This window comes from Vombatus ursinus, unplaced genomic scaffold (genome assembly GCF_900497805.2).
Source record: "Vombatus ursinus unplaced genomic scaffold, bare-nosed wombat genome assembly UNPS02009824.1, whole genome shotgun sequence".
Classification (NCBI taxonomy): domain Eukaryota; kingdom Metazoa; phylum Chordata; class Mammalia; order Diprotodontia; family Vombatidae; genus Vombatus; species Vombatus ursinus.
Window position 1 is genome coordinate 751,931 of NW_020949602.1, and position 18,309 is coordinate 770,239.

The 18,309-nt window shown below is 51.5% G+C and overlaps 2 protein-coding genes and 1 pseudogene across 3 annotated transcripts; all 3 read right to left on the bottom strand.

Moving 5' to 3' along the window:
• Positions 1-5,589: 5,589 nt before the first annotated feature.
• LOC114036304 lies at positions 5,590-6,574 on the bottom strand. Its single transcript, XM_027852753.1, has 2 exons — positions 6,238-6,574; positions 5,590-6,134 (listed from the first exon to the last, which is right to left on the bottom strand). The coding sequence occupies exons 1-2, from the start codon at positions 6,549-6,551 to the stop codon at positions 5,597-5,599; spliced, it is 852 nt and encodes a 283-aa protein (XP_027708554.1). The 5' UTR covers positions 6,552-6,574; the 3' UTR covers positions 5,590-5,596.
• A 105-nt stretch (positions 6,575-6,679) lies between these two features.
• LDLRAD1 (low density lipoprotein receptor class A domain containing 1) lies at positions 6,680-17,528 on the bottom strand. 2 transcript variants are annotated; one of them, XM_027852756.1, is made up of 7 exons: positions 17,459-17,528; positions 12,815-12,994; positions 12,190-12,247; positions 10,237-10,368; positions 8,285-8,422; positions 7,564-7,689; positions 6,680-6,856 (listed from the first exon to the last, which is right to left on the bottom strand). In XM_027852756.1, the coding sequence occupies exons 2-7, from the start codon at positions 12,833-12,835 to the stop codon at positions 6,708-6,710; spliced, it is 624 nt and encodes a 207-aa protein (XP_027708557.1). In that variant the 5' UTR covers positions 12,836-12,994; positions 17,459-17,528; the 3' UTR covers positions 6,680-6,707. The 2 variants fall into 2 exon arrangements, with proteins under 2 accessions (XP_027708557.1, XP_027708556.1); XM_027852755.1 differs by lacking the exon at positions 6,680-6,856 and having other exon boundaries at positions 7,020-7,689.
• Positions 14,422-14,965, bottom strand: LOC114036266 (annotated as a pseudogene).
• Positions 17,529-18,309: the final 781 nt, after the last annotated feature.

Here is an 18,309-nt window from a genome sequence, read left to right on the forward strand (position 1 = left end):
ACAGCCAGGGAATGTGTCTGGAGTCTGGAGATGGAGTCTTGTTTGAGGAACAGTCTGGGGGCTGTTTGTCGCTGGCCAGGAGTGAGGTGTAAGGTGGAAAGATGGGGGAGGGGGCCAGGTCCTGAAGGGCTCTGGAGGTGATAGGGAGCTATTGGTGGTTCTTGAGTGGGGGAGTGTTGCGGTCAGACTGGAGGGAAGGAGGATGGATGCGTGGGGAGAGATTCGAGGCAGGCAGACCACCCCCTCCCTGTCTCCCAGCAGCCATTGCAAGAGTCCTGACTTCCCCATTAGCCTCTGCTGACTGAGGAGGCAAAGCAAGTGTTCATCTGCCGTGGCAGAGAGTTTCCTCACTGGGAATTCCTCCAGGCCAGTGAAATGCTTTACCCAGGTCACCTCATTTGATCTCACGGCAGCCCTGTGAGGGGGATGTCCAATATTCCTGCTTTACAGGGGAGGAAACTGAGGCAGAATGCGGTGATGTGACTTGCTCAGGGTCACACAGCTAGTGATTATCGGAAACTGCATTTGAATACGCACCTTCTGTGCTTTGCCCGTGGAGTCACCCAATTGCCCACAGGCCTCTAGCATGCCTTGTGACTGGGGCTGGCGGATTCACGGTCATGGGCTCATAGACCTCGGGCCAGAAGGGTCCTCTGAGATCATGTAGCCCAGAGAGAGGTTAAGTGACTTGGGATTTGAACCCAAGACTCTCGACTCTGAGTTAAATACTCTCTTACATATATAACATACATACACACAGGCACGTAATTTCAGATCTAGAGCTGAGAGGGTCCTTAGTGGTTCGGTTACCTGGTCCAGTCTCCTCACTTGCAGATTATGAAAATGAGGCCCAAAGAGGCCCAACAGCTGCCCCACGATGGCGCAGGTGACCCAAGGCCCGGGCTCATTCCACAGCAGGGCTCAGGAAGCCACGGCCTCCGGCCACCCCGCACATGCCCTTTCTGAGGATGGCTCCCAGAGAAGACTTCCACAGCCGAGAGCGACTTGTCTCTTCCCTTTCTCCTGTCAGCATCTTCCCAATGGGTGCCCCTCCCTTCCCACTCATTTTCTTCTACTTACGGCCCTCCCCTGCTCGATCACAGAAATAAAAAGCGTTTGCTTTTCAGATGAGCCGAAAAGCCACCCAATTTGACAGTGTGGGCAACTTTCTGTGCCGGTAGTCCCCCACCTCTCCACTGAGAAGAAGGATGAGGTTTCTTTTTTATTCTCCAGAACCAAGATGGTTCATTGCAGTTCATCCAAACCCAGCTGCCTTTTAGGGTTCCTTCCAATTGCATTATTGTAAACACTGTGTAGACCAGGGGGCTCTTCTCCCTTTTGTGTGTCCTGGACCCCTTAAACTGAAGTTTGGTCAAACCTAGGAACCCCTTCTTAGAATCATGTTTTTAAATGCTTAAAGTAAAATAAAATACACAGGATTACAAAGAAAATCAATTATAAGTGAAATAAATGTTACTATTTTTCCACCCCAGATCTTGGGCCCCCTGAACTCTATGCAGGGAATGCTTGACAGGTGGTGGGGGGTGGTTTGTGGCCCCAGGGTCCAGAGCCCCCCAAGCACAAGGCTCCTGACTCTAGCATCACCTGCCTGGAGTCTCAGGATCTCTTGTACTCTCTCTGCCTTTTTTTTTGGTGAGGTAAATGACTTGCCCAGGGTCACACAGCTAGTACTTGTCAAGTGTCTGAGGTCACATTTGAACTCGGGTCCTCCTGACTCCAAGGCTGGAGCTCTATCCACTGCGCCACCTAGCTGCCCTGATCTCTTATATTCTCACGACAGAAGTGCTGACTTGGGTGGTGGTACTGAATGTTGCATTCATACAAAGTTAGGTAAGGTTTATGTTTTGAGCCTCTCCTTTGGGCTCTCACTTGTCCTGATGAATGAAGGTGATCTTGGAGTATTTGCCACTAATCTTCAGAGCAGGATAATCTGTTGACTTAGTGATGATTAGATTTCTACAAAATAAATAAGAACTTCCTGGTTGTCCTCTCTAAGTTTGCTTCTGGCTGATTGTCTGATTCACCTGACCTTTGGATGAGTCGTTTCATTTTTCTGTGCCTCAGTTTACCTCAGATTGGTAAATCTGCCTCTACTTCACTGAAGCCCAGGTTTAGCATCTCCCTGTGCTAAAGCGATAACTTGGGGCCTTTGAATTCTGTGCTAATGGGATACAAACTTTGACAGATGACTTCAAGTATTGGCCTGGTCTCACATAGCAGTCTTGCCAATTGACATTAAGGCACTGGGCTCAGCTCTTGGGGTACAAAGACAAAATGAAGTCGGCCCTGCTCTCAAAGCCCTTAGTCTGTAGATAATGAACCTCCTGTGGGACAACCAACCTGGCTAAGTGTGAGGCATCCAGTCATCAGAGGATGGGAGATTATATTTTTTTGGCCGTAACTCACTGTCTAGTCTTCCAAGATGAGGAGGGGCGTCTGAGTTAGCTGTCAGTGAAGGGACACTAGTCTCAGCCATGATCCGATTACAGGGAAAATGCCTAATCCCAGGAGCATGTGTCCTGAGCAGCCGGAAGCCTGGGAGGTGTTCTTCCAAGCATCCACTCGACAACAGGTCTAAAGCAAAGGGGATTTGCTTTACTAGGAGAAGCTAATTTTTAACCAGAGAACCTGGCCTCCAGCACCTTCAGATGTCAGCTGGCGCAGAAAAGGGTTTGAAGGCCCCCTCCAGCTCCCAGGTTCTGGGACTGGTGGAAGAGAGATTTCTGGCCTTGAACTTCTCTCCGTGGCCCCGTAGATTTGATTTTTATTTCTAACGAAGGTCTCAATCAAAACTTGTAGAATGTATGCCTTTTTTTACATCGTCTTCATTTCTGAAAACATCCTAACTTTCGACTTCTCATTGAGCCTTCTCTTGTAACAAAGATTTTTTAAAAAGACGTTCATAAAACCAACCATTAGGCTCGTCAACTGCATCTGAAAGTTTGCGGGCTATTCCACCGAGGCCCGCCTCCCCCCACCCCGCCCTCTCCCCCACTCCCTCTGCAGCGAAGGCTCTTCCCAATTCATGACACTTATCAAAGCATTCATCTTCACTTTATTGGTCTTTCCATGTACATCACTGTATCGTGTCTGTTGTTTTCCTGCTCTTAATTATTTCACTGCATTAGCTCATGTAAGTCCCCCTTGCTTCCCTGCGTTTTTCCTGTTCACATTTCTTACGGCAATGAGAAATCCCTATGCGGGCGCCTACTTAGCCAACACGGATTATTACTATGCACCAGGCACTGTTTTAAGCATGCAAACAAACATAATCGTGTACAAACAACGGGTGTGTGTTTTGTATATATGTGTGTGCATAAATGTAGACATAAACCTATATACGTATATATGCGTGTAATATGTATGTGTGTGTGAATATGTGTAACACACAAAGAGTAACCAGAAGGTAATCTCAGCAGGAAGGCCCTAGGAGTAACGGGATCAAGAAGGCCTCCTGCACAGGGTGCAGAAGTGAGGAGGGATGGTGCTCCAGGGGTGGGGCACAGCCAGTACAAAAGCACAGAGATCTGAGTGTTGTGTACCAGAAACCCCAAACTGGCCCGTGTAACTGGATTATACAGTATATGGAAAAGGGTCACTGGAAGAAGGGAGAGGCCAGATTGTGAAGGTTGGGACCTTCACAGGCCCTTTAAAACCAAACCGAGGATCTTCTATTTGGCCCTGGAGGTAACAGGAGTCCCTGGAGTTTACTGAGCGTAAGGAGGGGCTTGAAGAGCATCAACTTGATCATTGAATGGAAGGTGGAGGGGAGTGGGGAGGGGAGACGGAGACTTGCAATTGTGGAGTCCTGAGGGAGGGGCTACACCAGGGAAGACGGCCGTGCGGGCACACACATGCAAATGTACATGCATGTACATGCCATGAAAACGCGTGGACATACATGTGTATGCATATACGCCCACATATACACACACATGTGCACACGTGTACACATGTGTGTGCGTGTGCGTGGCAGATGGGTTGGAGGCAGCTCCACAGGACTCGAGGCAGACGGGACATGGGGTGGGGTGAGGATGACCCCGAGTTCATGGTCCTGCAGCGCAGGATGGTGGTGCCCTTGGCAGTGGGGAAGTTGGGAAGGGGGAGGAAGATTGCCTGGTGAACTGCAGCCCCCAGAGCTCTGAGGGTAGGTGCCCCACAGACATTCTGCCCCCAACCTCCCCCCGATACCCAGAGGAGGAGAGAAGTAGTGTTAGCATCTGTGCTCTGACCAACAATCATCCCTGCCTGCAGTCGGGGCCCAGCTAATGACTTCTTCTCCACTCATGCGGTTAAAGTCTATGAGCCATTTTCCCAGTGCTTTCTTCTCCACGTCAGCTCATACAAGGGGGATGGAGGGGGCATTTAGGAGCGGGAGCACCCCTGGGATGAGGGCTACTCATCCGCTTTTGGGGTCCCCCTTCACCCAACTCGCCAGTGGCTCCGTGAAGCTGTTGCACGTGCAGTGGCCACACCCCGGTAGACAGTCTAGCAGACAAACTAAACCAGGGTAAATGACAGGCCCCAGCCCCGGCGGTGAGTTAGGGGGTGTGCACCCCAAGCACGGCTGGATGCGGGGAGGAGAACAGTTTGTTCCAACAGCCACGAAGGCGGCTGAAGCAGGCGCTGTGGAGCGACAGGGCAGACGCCAAGGCCATCCGCTGCACCCTGGGCGGTCACCAGCCGTCCTGACTTTGGTCCTGCATCGGGACGTGATGACTGGCAGAGAGAACGAGGCGGATGGCTTTGGGCAGTTCTGCCTCACTTAAACCTGGTGCATGCGTGAATCAGGACATCACTCCGTGATGTCGTTGGGCCTCTTGAAAAGCTCATGCAAACCTTCCTTCCTGTGTTTCTCTGGCTTCGTCGTGGCGTCAGCTCCACAGAACAGTCCCTTGCATTCTCAGACCACGATCGGGTCAGCCAAGGGCCGGTGCTGCTGCTACGGACAGAGTTGCTGTGAGTGTTTTGTCGTCGGCCCCTCCATCATCCCCACTAAAATGAGCTGGAGAAGGAAATGGAAAACCACTCCAGGGTCTGTGCCAAGAAGACCCCCAGTGGGGTCACAGACAGTCAGAAAGGATTGAAAGCGACTGAACGACAACCTAACAACATACAGGGATGCACGCAATATACAACGTACATCGCGCTCTGACATCCTACTAAGGCGTTGGGCTAGATGGCGTCTCTGGGCCCTTCCAAGATCCCCTCTGGGGCCTCAGTTTTCCCATCTGTAGAATAGGAGTCCCCAAGGCCCCCGATCCAGCTCTCCATCCTGATTCTGTGATCCACGTCCAGAAGTGGGAAGGTGGGGGTTAAGAGGGCAAGCAAAGAAGAGTCCAAGGCAGATGCCAGGACCAGAAGGGTTAAATGGGATAGATTTCAAGCTGAAAGCAAAGAGCATAACCTGAGCCTACTTTAAGTCCCTTTAATCTGCTACCTCCTGTTTGAATACCATATGTGTGTGTGTGCTTAACGTCCTGATCTTGGACCCGGGGCCCGGCCCAGCGAAGGGGTGGTAAATATTGACAGTGGGCACCCAGCGCCCCGGGGGCCCCATTTGTCCTCTCTGCACCTAATCCTCTGCCGGTGTTGAATGAATGGAGGGGAGGAGGAGGTGGAGGAGGAGGAGGAAGGAGTCGTCCACCCCACGAGAGCCAGGCATCTCCTGGAGCTGATTGCTGACACACGGCTGGGCGGCCTGCCACGGCAGCCTCTCTGTGACGTGGGCTGCCCCATCCTCCCCGCTCTGTGAACACCACAGGAACAAGGAGGCTCTGTGCCCCCAGTGTGGCCGTGTCCTGGCTACAGTTGGCAGGGCAGTGACTGGTGAATGCCCAGTGAATGCACCAAGGAGATGGCCTTGGGACGTCCTTACCAAGAGCTTCCTGAGGTCCAGGGGGAAGATGGCAGCTCCTGTGTTAATGGTCTTCTGGACAGGTGGCCATAGAAATGAGGACTTCAAGGTCACCCAGGCCAACCTTGTGATTTTACAGATGATGATGCTGAGGTCCAGAGAGGGAATCAGGGACTCACCCAAGGTCACCCAGCAAACCTTGATGGACTGACACCATAGCCCCGAGTCGGAGGATCCCTGAGGGCTGGAGGCCTTCCTGGAGTAGGTGGGCCACAGGAAGAACCTTTCAGTAGACGAAGTCCACTGACCTCCGTGATGCTAATGGATCCTCAGAGCAGTCCAGCCCACAGGCACCCTACCTCCATGGCTGTCTACATTTCCAAGTCAGCAACAGATCCGTCATTGTCAGGTTTTGTGTCTGGAAAAGGAAGACTCCAGTCTGCAACCCCAGGCAGCCTTCTTCTGTTAGTGGCTTGGTAGAAACTCTTAGCACCCCAGATTTAGGGCTGGAAGAGGCCGGCCAGTCCAGCCCCCTCATTTTACAGATGAGCAGCTGAGGCTCGGAGGGTTGGTTGGTGACCTGCCTAACATCACACAGTAAGCAGGAGAAGTGGGATTCAAACCCAAGCCTTGTGACTCCAAGGCAGGTGTCTTTTACCACCTCCCCAGGCATAAGCCGTCAAGACGTGAAGCTGCAGGTGTTGGGGGGAGCCAGCTCGGGTCTTGGGAAGGGGGGAGGGGTCTTGACCCCTGCCTTCTGTTATGTGCAGACAGGGAGGCGGCGAGATGGGGGGGGTCCGGATGTGACAGCAGGTACAGGCGGGCATCCTCAGGGCCCGGGGCAGATGTACTCATCCGACCAGTCGGAGCAGTGCTGCACGCGGTCCCGGCAGAGGTCCCGGGGGACGCAGCCGCAGTACTGGTACCAGGTGGAGGGGCAGCTCCACCACTGAGGCCCGCAGGGTGGGCAGCGGGCCACTGGGGAGGGAGAAGAGAGCAACGGAAGAACGTCCAGCCTGTTCCCTCTGCTCCCGGCCCCGAGGACAAGGGCCGAGCTCCTCACCCCTCACTCCCCCAAGGCCCTCCCCTGAACCCCCCAGTTTTGTCTCCTCCCTCCATCCCGCGCAGATTCACTCCCCCCTGTGTGTTCTGAGGCATCTTCCCATCTCTGCAGCTTGGATCTCCTTATTTCGCTTCCTGGGAACAAGCCACTGTTTCTTATCCAAACCAAGAGTTCCAAGGGTAAGAGTAACTAGGATAATCCCCCAATGGGTAATAATCATAACTAAAAGCCCAACCCGCTTATTGTGGGAACACGAGTTTATCAGATTCTCTAGGAATTTTTAACTCTGCCAGCAAGTGGGCCGCAGGGGCTGCTTCTCACGCTCCAGAGAAATTGCCCGGCTTTCCTGGGCGTGGGAGGTGGAGGAAGGCTTCAGAGGATGGATGGGAGTTGTCAGGTGACAAGGGGGGAGCGAGGGCATTCTAGGCACAGGATACAGCCGGAATACCTCAGACAGTGAATGACGGGACAGGCGTAGCCCGGCTGGTGGCAGATTGTGGGGAGCTGGGGACGCCTCCCGGGAAAGGCGCTTGAGCTTTCTCTGGGGGCAGATTCTGGGCAGATTCTGGGCAGCGGGGCGGCTCACGCCAGCCCAAACCTGGGGGCGCGGGGGAGGACTCACAGGTGCCTTCATCAGAGCAGTCTCCACAGTCATTGAAGCCGTCACATTTCCGATCCTCGAAGACCCAGGACGTGGGGTCGCTGCAGTGGAACACCAAAAAACTGGGGAGGCTGTGGGGGACATTGCCTAGGGGGGAAGGCAGAGACGGACGGCATGGCCTGAGGACAGCTGGTTCCACTCTGAACCAGTTCGTTCAGCAGGCGAGGCTCCAGTATCTGGGGACAGAGTAGCCCGTGGTGATTTCGCCAGACCCGACTTCCTCTGCAGATGCCTGAGCCTTGAGCACCTCCCCGTCCATCCCACTTGCCCATACTTCACCCGCTCTACCCTCTGCCTCCTGATGGCCACTAAGAGAGGAGACAGTCCTGGGTATGGAGAATCTTAAATCAAAAGTCATCTATTTATTCACTACCTGTGTGACCTTGGGCCTCAGTTTCCTAATCTATAATACGGGGCTATGGGGCAGTGTGACCTAAAGAGAGGCATCATGGGAAAGTAGGTAAGAGCACCAGTCTCAGGGTCAGGAAGTCCTGGGTTCAAGTCCTGTCTCTGACACATTAGGGTTACCCAGCCCCTCGGTGCTCCTCCAAGCCCCCGAGACTAGCCCGTACAGAGCAGGGGCTGATTGGGCAGTCTCCTTACCCAGAAGCCTCGGTCCTAGTTCACAGGTCTGGACAAAGAAACCACCAAAGTCCAAAGCTGAGGGCCAGCCCACACTTACCGCACAAGGCTTCTTCTTCGTCCTCTCCGTGTGTGCAGGAACGGACGTGGTCACACACGAGGCTGGCGGGAATGCAAGTGTCCCGGTCATCACACAGGAAGCCTGTCTGGTTGGACGTGGTTGCACAGGCCCTGGTCACTGAGGAAGAAAAGCCATGCAAAATGGCTCAGTCAGAACCCAGGGTGCCCTGTCATCTGCGCTGTAGCCAGGCTCCCCAGAGGGGCTTCATAAAGGCCTGGTGATTGACGCTCCCATTAATCACTCCTGCTCCAGGGCTCCAGAGCCTAGGGAGGGCCTGTGGAGGAGAGTGGGGAGAGCCGAGGAGAAGTGGGAGCTTTCAGGGTCAATGCCACAGAGCGGAGGATCTCCAGCGCCTTTCTTTGTGGCTCAGGGCACAGGCTTCTTTGGCCCACTGAGCTCAGAAGCTGGCACCACCACAAAGCCTCGGGACGCTCGGAGAATGCCCATCTTTGCTTCACTAAGAGCAGCCACCTCTGACGTATCATGAGGTTAGTGCACACCTATAATGGGCAAATTGTGTTTACTTTAAAAACGCCACGCATGCTGGGTAAGTACAATGTCTACTAAACCAAAAGATTTATAAATTTTATTTTATCTTCAAGATCATGGCAACCAAAACTTTCTGGCCCATCTAGAGAAACTTGTGGCACACACACACACACACACACACACACACACACACACACCCTTTGACAACCACTGCCCTCACGAGTAGCCACAAGGTAGGAAGTGTAGCAGTAGAGACACCCAGGACTTCACAGGGGGAAAGAAGCCAAGAAAGGAGGCAGTAATAGAACCCATAACTTCAGGTGCTTAAACACAAATGCCCCAAGTCAAGGCAATAAGAACGAAAAACTAGAGGTTCTGATGCAAGGAGTCCAATTTGGCTTCACAGGTACCCTGAGACTGGTAGGGTGAGACCTACGCCTGAAATATGCCACTGATGAGTAGAATTTATTCAGAAGAAACAGGATTGGGACAGCATTGAACATTCATGAGAGGAAGTCCAGGAGCTAATAAAAGGAAATGTGATGGAGAGCACTTGGACAAATAACAGTAGAGGAAGAAAGTGAAGGCCTGTTGTTAGTAGACTAGGCTAGAGACCACTGGGACAGAAGAGAGAAACTGATGAGGCGTGTAGGAAACAAATCACAAACCTGGCATAGAGATATAATCTTCGTAATGATGAGGAACTTCAATTATCCAGACATGTATTAGATTTCTCTCTGTCTCTGCCTCTTTTTCTCTTTCTCTCTCTTTCCCTCTGTCTCTCCCTTTTTTCTTCTGTCTCTCTCCTCTCTTTTTCCTTCTCTCTCTCTCACTAATGATTTTATCTTTCAAAAGGTGGCTAGGCAATGGGGTTAAATGACTTGCCCAGCGTCACACAGCTAGTGCCAAGCGTCTGAGGCCGTATTTGAACTCAGGTCCTCCTAACTCTAGAGCCAGTGCTCTATCCACTGTGCCACCTAGCTGCCCTGAGATTCAGTGATTTTGTGGGAAACATGGGAGTTGGGAGGCCAGTGTCTTCCATGTTCCCAACCAAACTTGAGTCTTTCTAATAATAAGGCATGGGTCTTGTCCTTGATGGTGCAAGGATGTAGAATGTCAGAGTGGGAAGTCTGACCCAAACCAGGAATTCCTTTTAACCTCCACAGGGTGAATCATCTAGTTAGGGGACCCACATTAGGGCACCAAAGCACCCCGTAACCTTGAGGTACATGCTACCCCGTAGAGAGGGAAGCTACAGGGGGATGGCCACATTGGCCAGCACTTACAGTTTCCCCCAGGCCATGTTTGCAATGATGAGCTTTGGGGGTACCTCATTTGACCTCGATGTGAGCAGGGATTCCCTTTATAGCATCTTTGACATGTGGTCATCTAGCCTCCATGGGAGGAGCCTTGGGCCATGCCCTGCAGGCCAGGGATCTTACTTTGAGATGGCGGCGGGAGTCCGAAGCTGCTGACCAGCCAGATGATGAAAGTCAGCAACGTGAGGAGGAGCAAGGTCCAGGCGGAGATCCAGAAACCTCGGCGGGTGCAGCAGGAGAAGGGGCCGCAGCAGTCTGTCCAGGAACATGGAGAAGGTGCGACTGTCACAGGCCCAGGGGAGCCGGGGAAGCGTTGGTGACTGCTGGGTGCCATGCTGGCCGTGGCATCTCTTGTTTACTTAGTATGGTCCATCCCACCCTCTGGGAGCTTTCAGTCAAAACCCCATGACATCAGTCCAGGGCTGGGTCGAAAGCTTCCCCTCCAACTCTCTTTCCACCTTGCCAAAGGCAGGATCTCCTCTGGGGGGTGGGAGGGGGGATTCCTACGCTGACACAAGGCCCAGCCCCTTCGTGCTTCAGTGTGCAGTCTGCAGCCCTTGCTCGGGCTGAAACGATTCATTCCCATGTGGCCAACCTCAGCTTTCCTACACCTAGCATCCCCAGGACCCTGACTCCAAGAGCCTCAGGGACAGCAATGCTTCCAGCCTGGGACCCTCGGCCCCCATCCTGGGAAGCAGCCCCAGAAGAAGAGGCCCGAGCCCAGACCCTCTGCTTGGCTGCTGCACCCTGAGGACCATGGGACCTTGCAGCTGAACCCCTCCTATGTGTTATCTCCCCCATTAGACTGTGAGCTCCTGGGACTGACAGCAGGGGATGTTTGACTTTTCTGTTTGTATCCCCGGTGCTTTGCACACATTAAGTGCTTAATAAATGCTCCATTCATTCATTGATTGGGACACACATATACAGACACACACACACACACACACACGGGAGGCAAGCTTTTCCAGTCTGGTTCGGGTTGCCTGTTTGCTCTGTGGGCACAGCCTGGGAGAACCCGGTGGCACCTCCTTGTTATGCCCGCCATATTCTGCTGCCTCAAAGAATCTCAGAGAATCTCTGGCTGCCTTCCAGACTCAGCTCAAATGCCCCCTTCTTCAAGGCAAGGCAGGGCAAGAAGCATTTATTCAGTGCCTACTATGTGCCAGGCACTGGGCTAAGTGCTGAGGATACAAAATACAAGCAAACAGAAAGGACTGTTCCCTCGAGGAGCTAAGCTCTAGCAGAGAAGAGAGCTGAAAAGCGAGAGGAGGCTGTGCGGAGGTGCCCAAGTAGGGCCATATTGTTGAAGTCTAGAGAGTATGGAGTCAAAAGCACAGCTGGGAGGGGAATGAAGGTTGGTTGGCCTGCGCCGCTCTCTAGAAGACAGGACGCCTTTCCCAGTTTCCCCTTGAGGCTCTAATGCTTCAAAGACATCCTGAAAATGTTTCCATCAGAGGAACTTGAATCAAAGGATGCTTTGATGCTTGAAGACCCAATTTTGGGGGACCAGGAACACAGAGCAGACCCCACATCACCAGAGTACTATGGATGGATGGGGCAGTGAGGGGAGGCAAGGAGGAGCAGGGGCCTTGCAGTCCTCAGGCCAGGGGTGGATCTGGGGCTTGGCCATTTGCCAGCACTGGGCCCCTGAGTGAGTCCTCTCCCCTCTCTGAGACTCAGTGTTCTTTCTCTGCAGAAAAGAATAAGTCTGCACCTCCTACCTCCCAGGATTGCTATGGTGATTCAATAACATAATGAATGTGAAATGCTTTGTGAATTTCAGAGGGCTAGGCCCTATCAGGGATTGTTGTTACATTGAGATGGACAGGCAGTTCCCATGCTTGCCACCCAACAGTACCACCCCGGGAGCACTGCCCAGCCCTAGGCAGGTCAGAAGGAAGATAAGCCTGAGGGACTCATTAATCTTCATTAATCTTCAACAGCTTGGTTTGATCTCTTTGATAAACAGGGCCATCCCTGCAATAAGAAAGCTGTGGGCCGTCCCCCACCCCTGCCCGGGCCCCCAGAGGATTTCCAGGGATTGCTTAAGACAATGACACCAGAGGCACTTACCTTCTTCACTTTCCAAGGTCTTGCTTTCCCTGGCTGGATTTCCATCCAAGGTCCTTGGCTAACGGCAAGAGAGTGGAATGGAGGCTGAGAAACACTGGTTTGTAGGGCAGAAAAACTCTCACGGCCTAAGCCTATCATTGCATGGTTTGTGTTCTAAGGCCGCTCCCAGACTGGGCATCCCATATTCTAGGCTCCCTCTCAGCATGGACATTCCATGTTCTACGTGTTTCCTCCCAATCCAGGCATTTCAAGTTCTCAGTTCCCTCCCTGCTGCCTAATGGTTAGCACACATGGCTCACATTTCTCCTTAGTTACTCTTCCTCATCAAAAATGGAAAATCAGGATTTCAGTGGGGTGGCTGTCACTGTCAAACTAGATGTTCTAACAGAGAAGGGAGCTTCCCTTGCCTCCCCCTTTCCCGGCCAGTTTGCCGACGCCAATGCTTCACTAGAGTGGACGGAGTTTTCTTTTCTGCTGGCGCAAAGTGGAGCACCCTCCTTGGGCTTCCTTGGTATGTCTTGTTGGTATGTGGTACAGCTCTGTTATTCTCCTTCCCGTTAAGAAACTGCCTCTCTGCCTCACCCCAAGGACTGTTCTTAAGACTAAGTGCACAGATGCCTGTTACCTGAGGAAAGATTCTGTTCATGGCTGCCTCAGTGTCCACAGGAGCCTGGAGCAGTAATCTTGGAGTGGAGAGAGGCGAAGCCTGCTTGGAGATCTGTCCGGACTCTCAGATTAAGTTCCCTCCTGGTCCTGCAGGTTTCGGCAAGGACTAAGAGCCAGGACCTGGGTTGTTACCTGGTCTCTAAGGGAGAGGACAATAAGGAAGGAGGCTCTTTCATTCTCTGGCACATACCTGTGACGTGGTAACTGCTCCCCCACCCCCCTCCCTTGCCCTTCTCTCCACCCACCCTCCTTTCCCAACTCTGACTAGCTCAGATCAGCCTTGGTCCATCTCCTAGGTCACAGGGGAAAGGGACATCTGTGGAGGTGCCCTAACCCCTACTGGACAGTCACAGAATTACACAAGCTCAGTCCTTGACCAAGAGTGTAAGCCCTGTGAGGGTAAGGACTGTTTGTATCCCAGCACAGTGCCTGCCACATAGTAAATGCTGATGAAATTGAACTATTGAATCGAATACCTGAAAGTCTGGCCTGACAGAGGAACTGTCATGAAGCCTCCTCCCCCCTCCCCACTCCCCCTACTCCCATACCCCAGGCTCCAAATACCTCTGTGATGCCTGAAATTCTAATTCATTCCCTGGCAGGAGATGAGGTTAAAACTGCAGATATCGCTGAGAGAGGAAGATGCTAGGAGACCTCATAGTGGAGAAGGGAGGAAGCTTGACTGAGAGGCAGAAGACCTAGTTCTCATTCTCTGTGTGACCTTGGACTAGTCATTTCCCTCCAGGGGAGTTTCCTCTACTATAAAATGAGGGGATATTATGATCCCTAAGTTCCTTGTTAGATCTGCCAGAGACTGAAGTGTCTGATTTTTTTTTTTTTTCTGGCTAGGCAATGGGGTTAAGTGACTTGCTCAGGGTCACACAGCTAGTAAGTGTTGTGTGTCTGAGGCCGGATTTGAACTCAGGTCCTCCTGAATCCAGGGCCAGTGCTCTATCCACTGTGCCACTTAGCTGACCCCAGTCTCTGATTTTTGGATAAGGTCTGTGCTTAGAACAAAACCAAGGAACAAAGATTCTGTTCTATGTCCCCTCCCAGCTCTGACCTTCCCTGTTCTAAGGCACTCCCAACTCTCACACTCTAAGGTCCCTCCTAGATCTAACCTTCTTTGGTCTAACATTTCTTCCAATGTTGATATCCTATGTTCTAAGGTTTGTCTCAATTCTAAGGCCACTCCCACACCTGACATTCCCTGTTCTTGTTTTTTTCTTTTTAGCAAATACGTCTTGTTTTATGACATTTCTTGGGTAATACTTCTATCACCCAATTCAAGGGTTCAGTCAGAGCTGATCATGATATCTTATGGCAGCTGCCAATGGCCTCCCCACAACTCCATGAGCAGTTCCATTAGAATCAGGATCATATTATTTTTGCCTTTCCCTTTGTCCACATTTTGGTTAGGAATAACCAGTTCTGAAAACAGTTGGGTCTGCAGCAGCTGTAGGCTGGCTTTACCTCCTAGTCCTTTCTTGTTGGAATGATGGGAGACAGCTCCCAACAGCAGGGGTTGGGGTCATTGGCCAACATCTTAGAAACCACTCCCTCCCCTCAGTGGAACATCACTAAGGGTTTGCCTGGTAGCTGACATTATCCTTAAGCCGGGGGGAGCCCACAGCTCCCATTCTGGACCGTTCTTTAAGACGGGCTTGACAGAGCGGGGAGCCCAACAAGGCAGGGACCGATTGATTTGGGGGTTTTTCTTGGGAACGAATCCATCAGGAAGCTTCAGCCTACGATTCGGTAGCAGCCCTGACTGGTGAGCCATCTTCACGTACTCCTCCACTTTTGGATGTTCTTCCAAGCATAGACCTGTGATTCTCTGGGGCAGCACTCCCCCACCGGGCCTGATAAACTGACTCAGCAGAACGACATCCACAGTTATGCTTGTGTTTCAGATTCCAGAGACAGATTGGGCACTGGCCAGAGGGGTTAGGAGGATCTGGTGCCACCTTGGAAGTTTCTATGATTGGGCCTTCAATCTTCTCAAGAGGCCCCAGGCTGGAGGCTGAGCCCAACTGACTTGAGCCAGCCCCTCTAAGGAACCTCGCAGCAGCAGCCCACAACCTGACAACAGTGCCCTGAAGGCTGCCATCTTGAAGATCACCTGTGACTGCCTTGCTCTTGTATTTCTTCCCATTCCCTGTTCCAAGGCCCCTCCCACCTCAGATACTCTCTGTTCTAAGGCCCCTCCAAGCTCTGACACTCCCTGTTCTGAGGCCCTCCCAACTCTTACATTTTAAGGTCCCTCCTAGATCTAACCTTCTTTGGTCTAACATTTCTTCGAATGTTGATATCCGATGTTCTAAGGTTTCTCTCAATTCTAAGGCTCCTCCCAGCTCTGACATTCTCTGTTCTAATGTCCCTCCTGGATCTGACATTCTTCGTCTTACATTATATGGTTCTGTGACTTAATTGGCCATCAAAGCATATAAGAGATTGATATTGGGTAATTCAACAAAAACCTGTAATGTGTCTTCTGTGTGTGCAATTCTGCATCTACCGAATAAAGAGAAATAGACCTGGCCCTGTCCTCCCGCAGATTTAGCTGGAGGATAAGACTGGAACCAAACACACTCTGGAGAGAACAAGAGGGATGATGGGAGCTCTGAGGAGGGAGAAGTGATGAGGTGCAGCTGGGGAAGGGCTCAGGTGAGGGTCAACGAAGCCTTCATGTAGGATTCTGGGGCCTGGCTGTAGAAGGAGGGATGGCTTCCCCCAGAAAGGCCCCATGGTGTAGGGTCAAGGGCGTTGGATTTGCTTCTGACCCTGACTCGCTGTAAAACCTTCTGCAATGTACTCCTCTATGGGCCTCAGTTTCCTCATCTGTAACGGGAGGCAGTTGGACTGGACCATCTTCCAGCCACAATTTGAGGTCTGCTTGGGGTCTGTCTGGCAGCACGGCCCCTTCTCACCAGCCACCTCTCCAAGGCCCTGCCCAGCTGCAGGGGGCTAGCCTGGGCCTCACCACAGAGACCTGTCCACCTGGTGTAGCAGCCAGAGCACTAGAAATTACGACGTCATGATCCCTCTACATCAGGAGCACAGCATGGCCACCATCCCATCTCTGGCTGTGGGGCTGGACCTCAGTTTCCTTGAGTTGTTCCCCCTTTACTAAAAGAACTAATGTGAGCCAATGTCGGTGATGGTGGAAAGGGAAGGGAACAAGCATTTATTAAGCACCTACTATGTGTCAGGCTTTGGGCCTGACACTTTACAAGTGTCGTATTTGATCCTCACAACAACCTTCTGAGGTAGGTGCTACTGTTATTCTCATTTTACAGATGAGGAAATTGAGGCAAGCAGAAGTTAATTAGCTTGCCCAAGGTCACACAACTAGTAGGGGTCTGAGGTCCAATTTGGACTCCGGCCTTCCTGACTCCAGGCCCAGTGCTCCATGCGCTGAAGCTGCCTCTGAGAAGGGTGAATGTCCTGATTCTTTGTCAAAGGGAGGGAATGGAGTTTGAGAGCTACTGTAGGCCAGGGAGCTTGACTTTGATTCCTGGTAAAACTCTAGAGTGAGTATCACTAATAACGATGTTGTCACTGTGACCTGTCAGGGCCACGGAAGGGAAACTAGTCTGAACTTCAACCCCTATCAGTCCCACCTCCCGCACCACTCCTTCAGCTGGACTGAATTTAGTCTGGGGTGCAAGGAACTGAGAAATCAGCCAGAGGTGAGAAAGTTGAGGCAAGAAGTGTGTGAAAGGGATCAGAGATGGTGGTTGTCCTTTGTTCTCAAAGAGGACCAAAGTGACATCACTGTGTTAAGAGTCAAGTTATAGTGTGTCCAACTATGGCTGGTCAGACCACTAGGAGCTTGGAAGGCTCTACGTACCACAGGTTGGGCACAAATAATCCACGTTAATATTTGGGGTGGATTCTCTAAATTTGCACATCTCATATTTCTTTTTTTTCCCTTTTTTTCTTCTTTTTTGGTGAAGTAGTAGGGGTTAAAGTGACTTGCCCAGGGTCACACAGCTAGTAAGTGTCAAGTATCTGAGGTCACATTTGAACTCAGGTCTTCCTGACTCCAAGGCTGGAGCTTTACCCACTGCACCATCTAGCTGCCCCTGTCTCGCATTTCTTTTGAGCTATTTCAATTCTGCTTTGTTCATAGAACATGGCGCCTTCTTTGATGAGGGCACACCGTGCTGGGCGGTCCTTCGCCAGCATCTCCCTTGACACACAATCAATCCCAAAGTTCTTCAGAGAGACCTTGAGAGCGTCCTTGTATCGCTCCTTCTGACCATAATGTGAGTGCTTGCCTTGTGTGGGTTCTTTGTAAAATAGTCTTTCAGAGAAGCATATATTTGACCTCTGAACAACGTGGCCAGCCCCTTGAAGCGGCACTCTCTGCAGTAGGGTTTGAATGCTTGGCAGTTTAGTTTGAGAAAGCACCTCAGTGTCCAGTACCTTATTTTTTTTTTTTCCCTTAGGCAACTGGGGTTAAGTGACTTGTCCCGGGTCACACAGCTAGTAAATATCAAATGTTTGGTCTGAGGCCGCATTTGAACTCAGGTCCTCCTGACTTCAGGGCCGGTGCTCTATCCACTGCACCCCCTAGCTGCTCCATCCAGTACCTTACCTTGTCAGGTGATCTTCAGAATCAGGCAATTCAGATGGAAATGATTCATTTTCCTGGCGGGGCGTTGATATACTGTCCAGGCTTCACAGGCACACAACAATAAGGTCGGGGCAGCTAGATGGCAAAGTGGATAGACCAGCAGACCTGGAGTCAGGAGGACCTGAGTTCAAAGTCAACCTCAGACACATAACACTGACTATTTGTGTGACTCTGGGCAAGTCGCTTAACTCCAATTGCCTCACCAAAACAAAAACAAAAAGCCAAACAATGAAGTCAGCACAATGAGTCTGCAGACCTTCAGCTTGGTAGTCAGTCTAATACCTCTCCTCTCCCACGCTTTCCTTTGGAACTTCCCAAACACTGAGCTAGTTCTGGCAATGTGTGCGTCAACCTCGTTATCAATGTGTACGTCCCTGGAAAGTACACTGCCAAGGTAAGTAAACTTATCTACAGTATTCAAAACCTTTCCATTGCTGTAACTGATGGTTCCACATACGGATGGTGTGGTGCTGGCTGATGGAGCACCTGTGTTTTCTTGGTGTTGATTGTTAGGCCAAAATTAGCACAAGCAGCAGAGAATCAATCCATGCTTTGTTGTACCTCAGCTTCACAGGCTGCTCAGGTGCACAATCATCTTTGAACAAAAAATCATGCACCAACTCTCCCTTCACTTTACTCTAGGCTCGTAGCCTTTTCAAGTTACATAATTTACCATCAGTGTGGTAGCTGACCTTGATGTCGTGCTCATCTTCATCAAAGGTGTCTGACAATGCTGCTGAGAACACCATGCTAAAAAGCACAGAACAAGCACCCTCAGCAGCCCTCACACCAAAGGTACTAGTCTTCCCTGA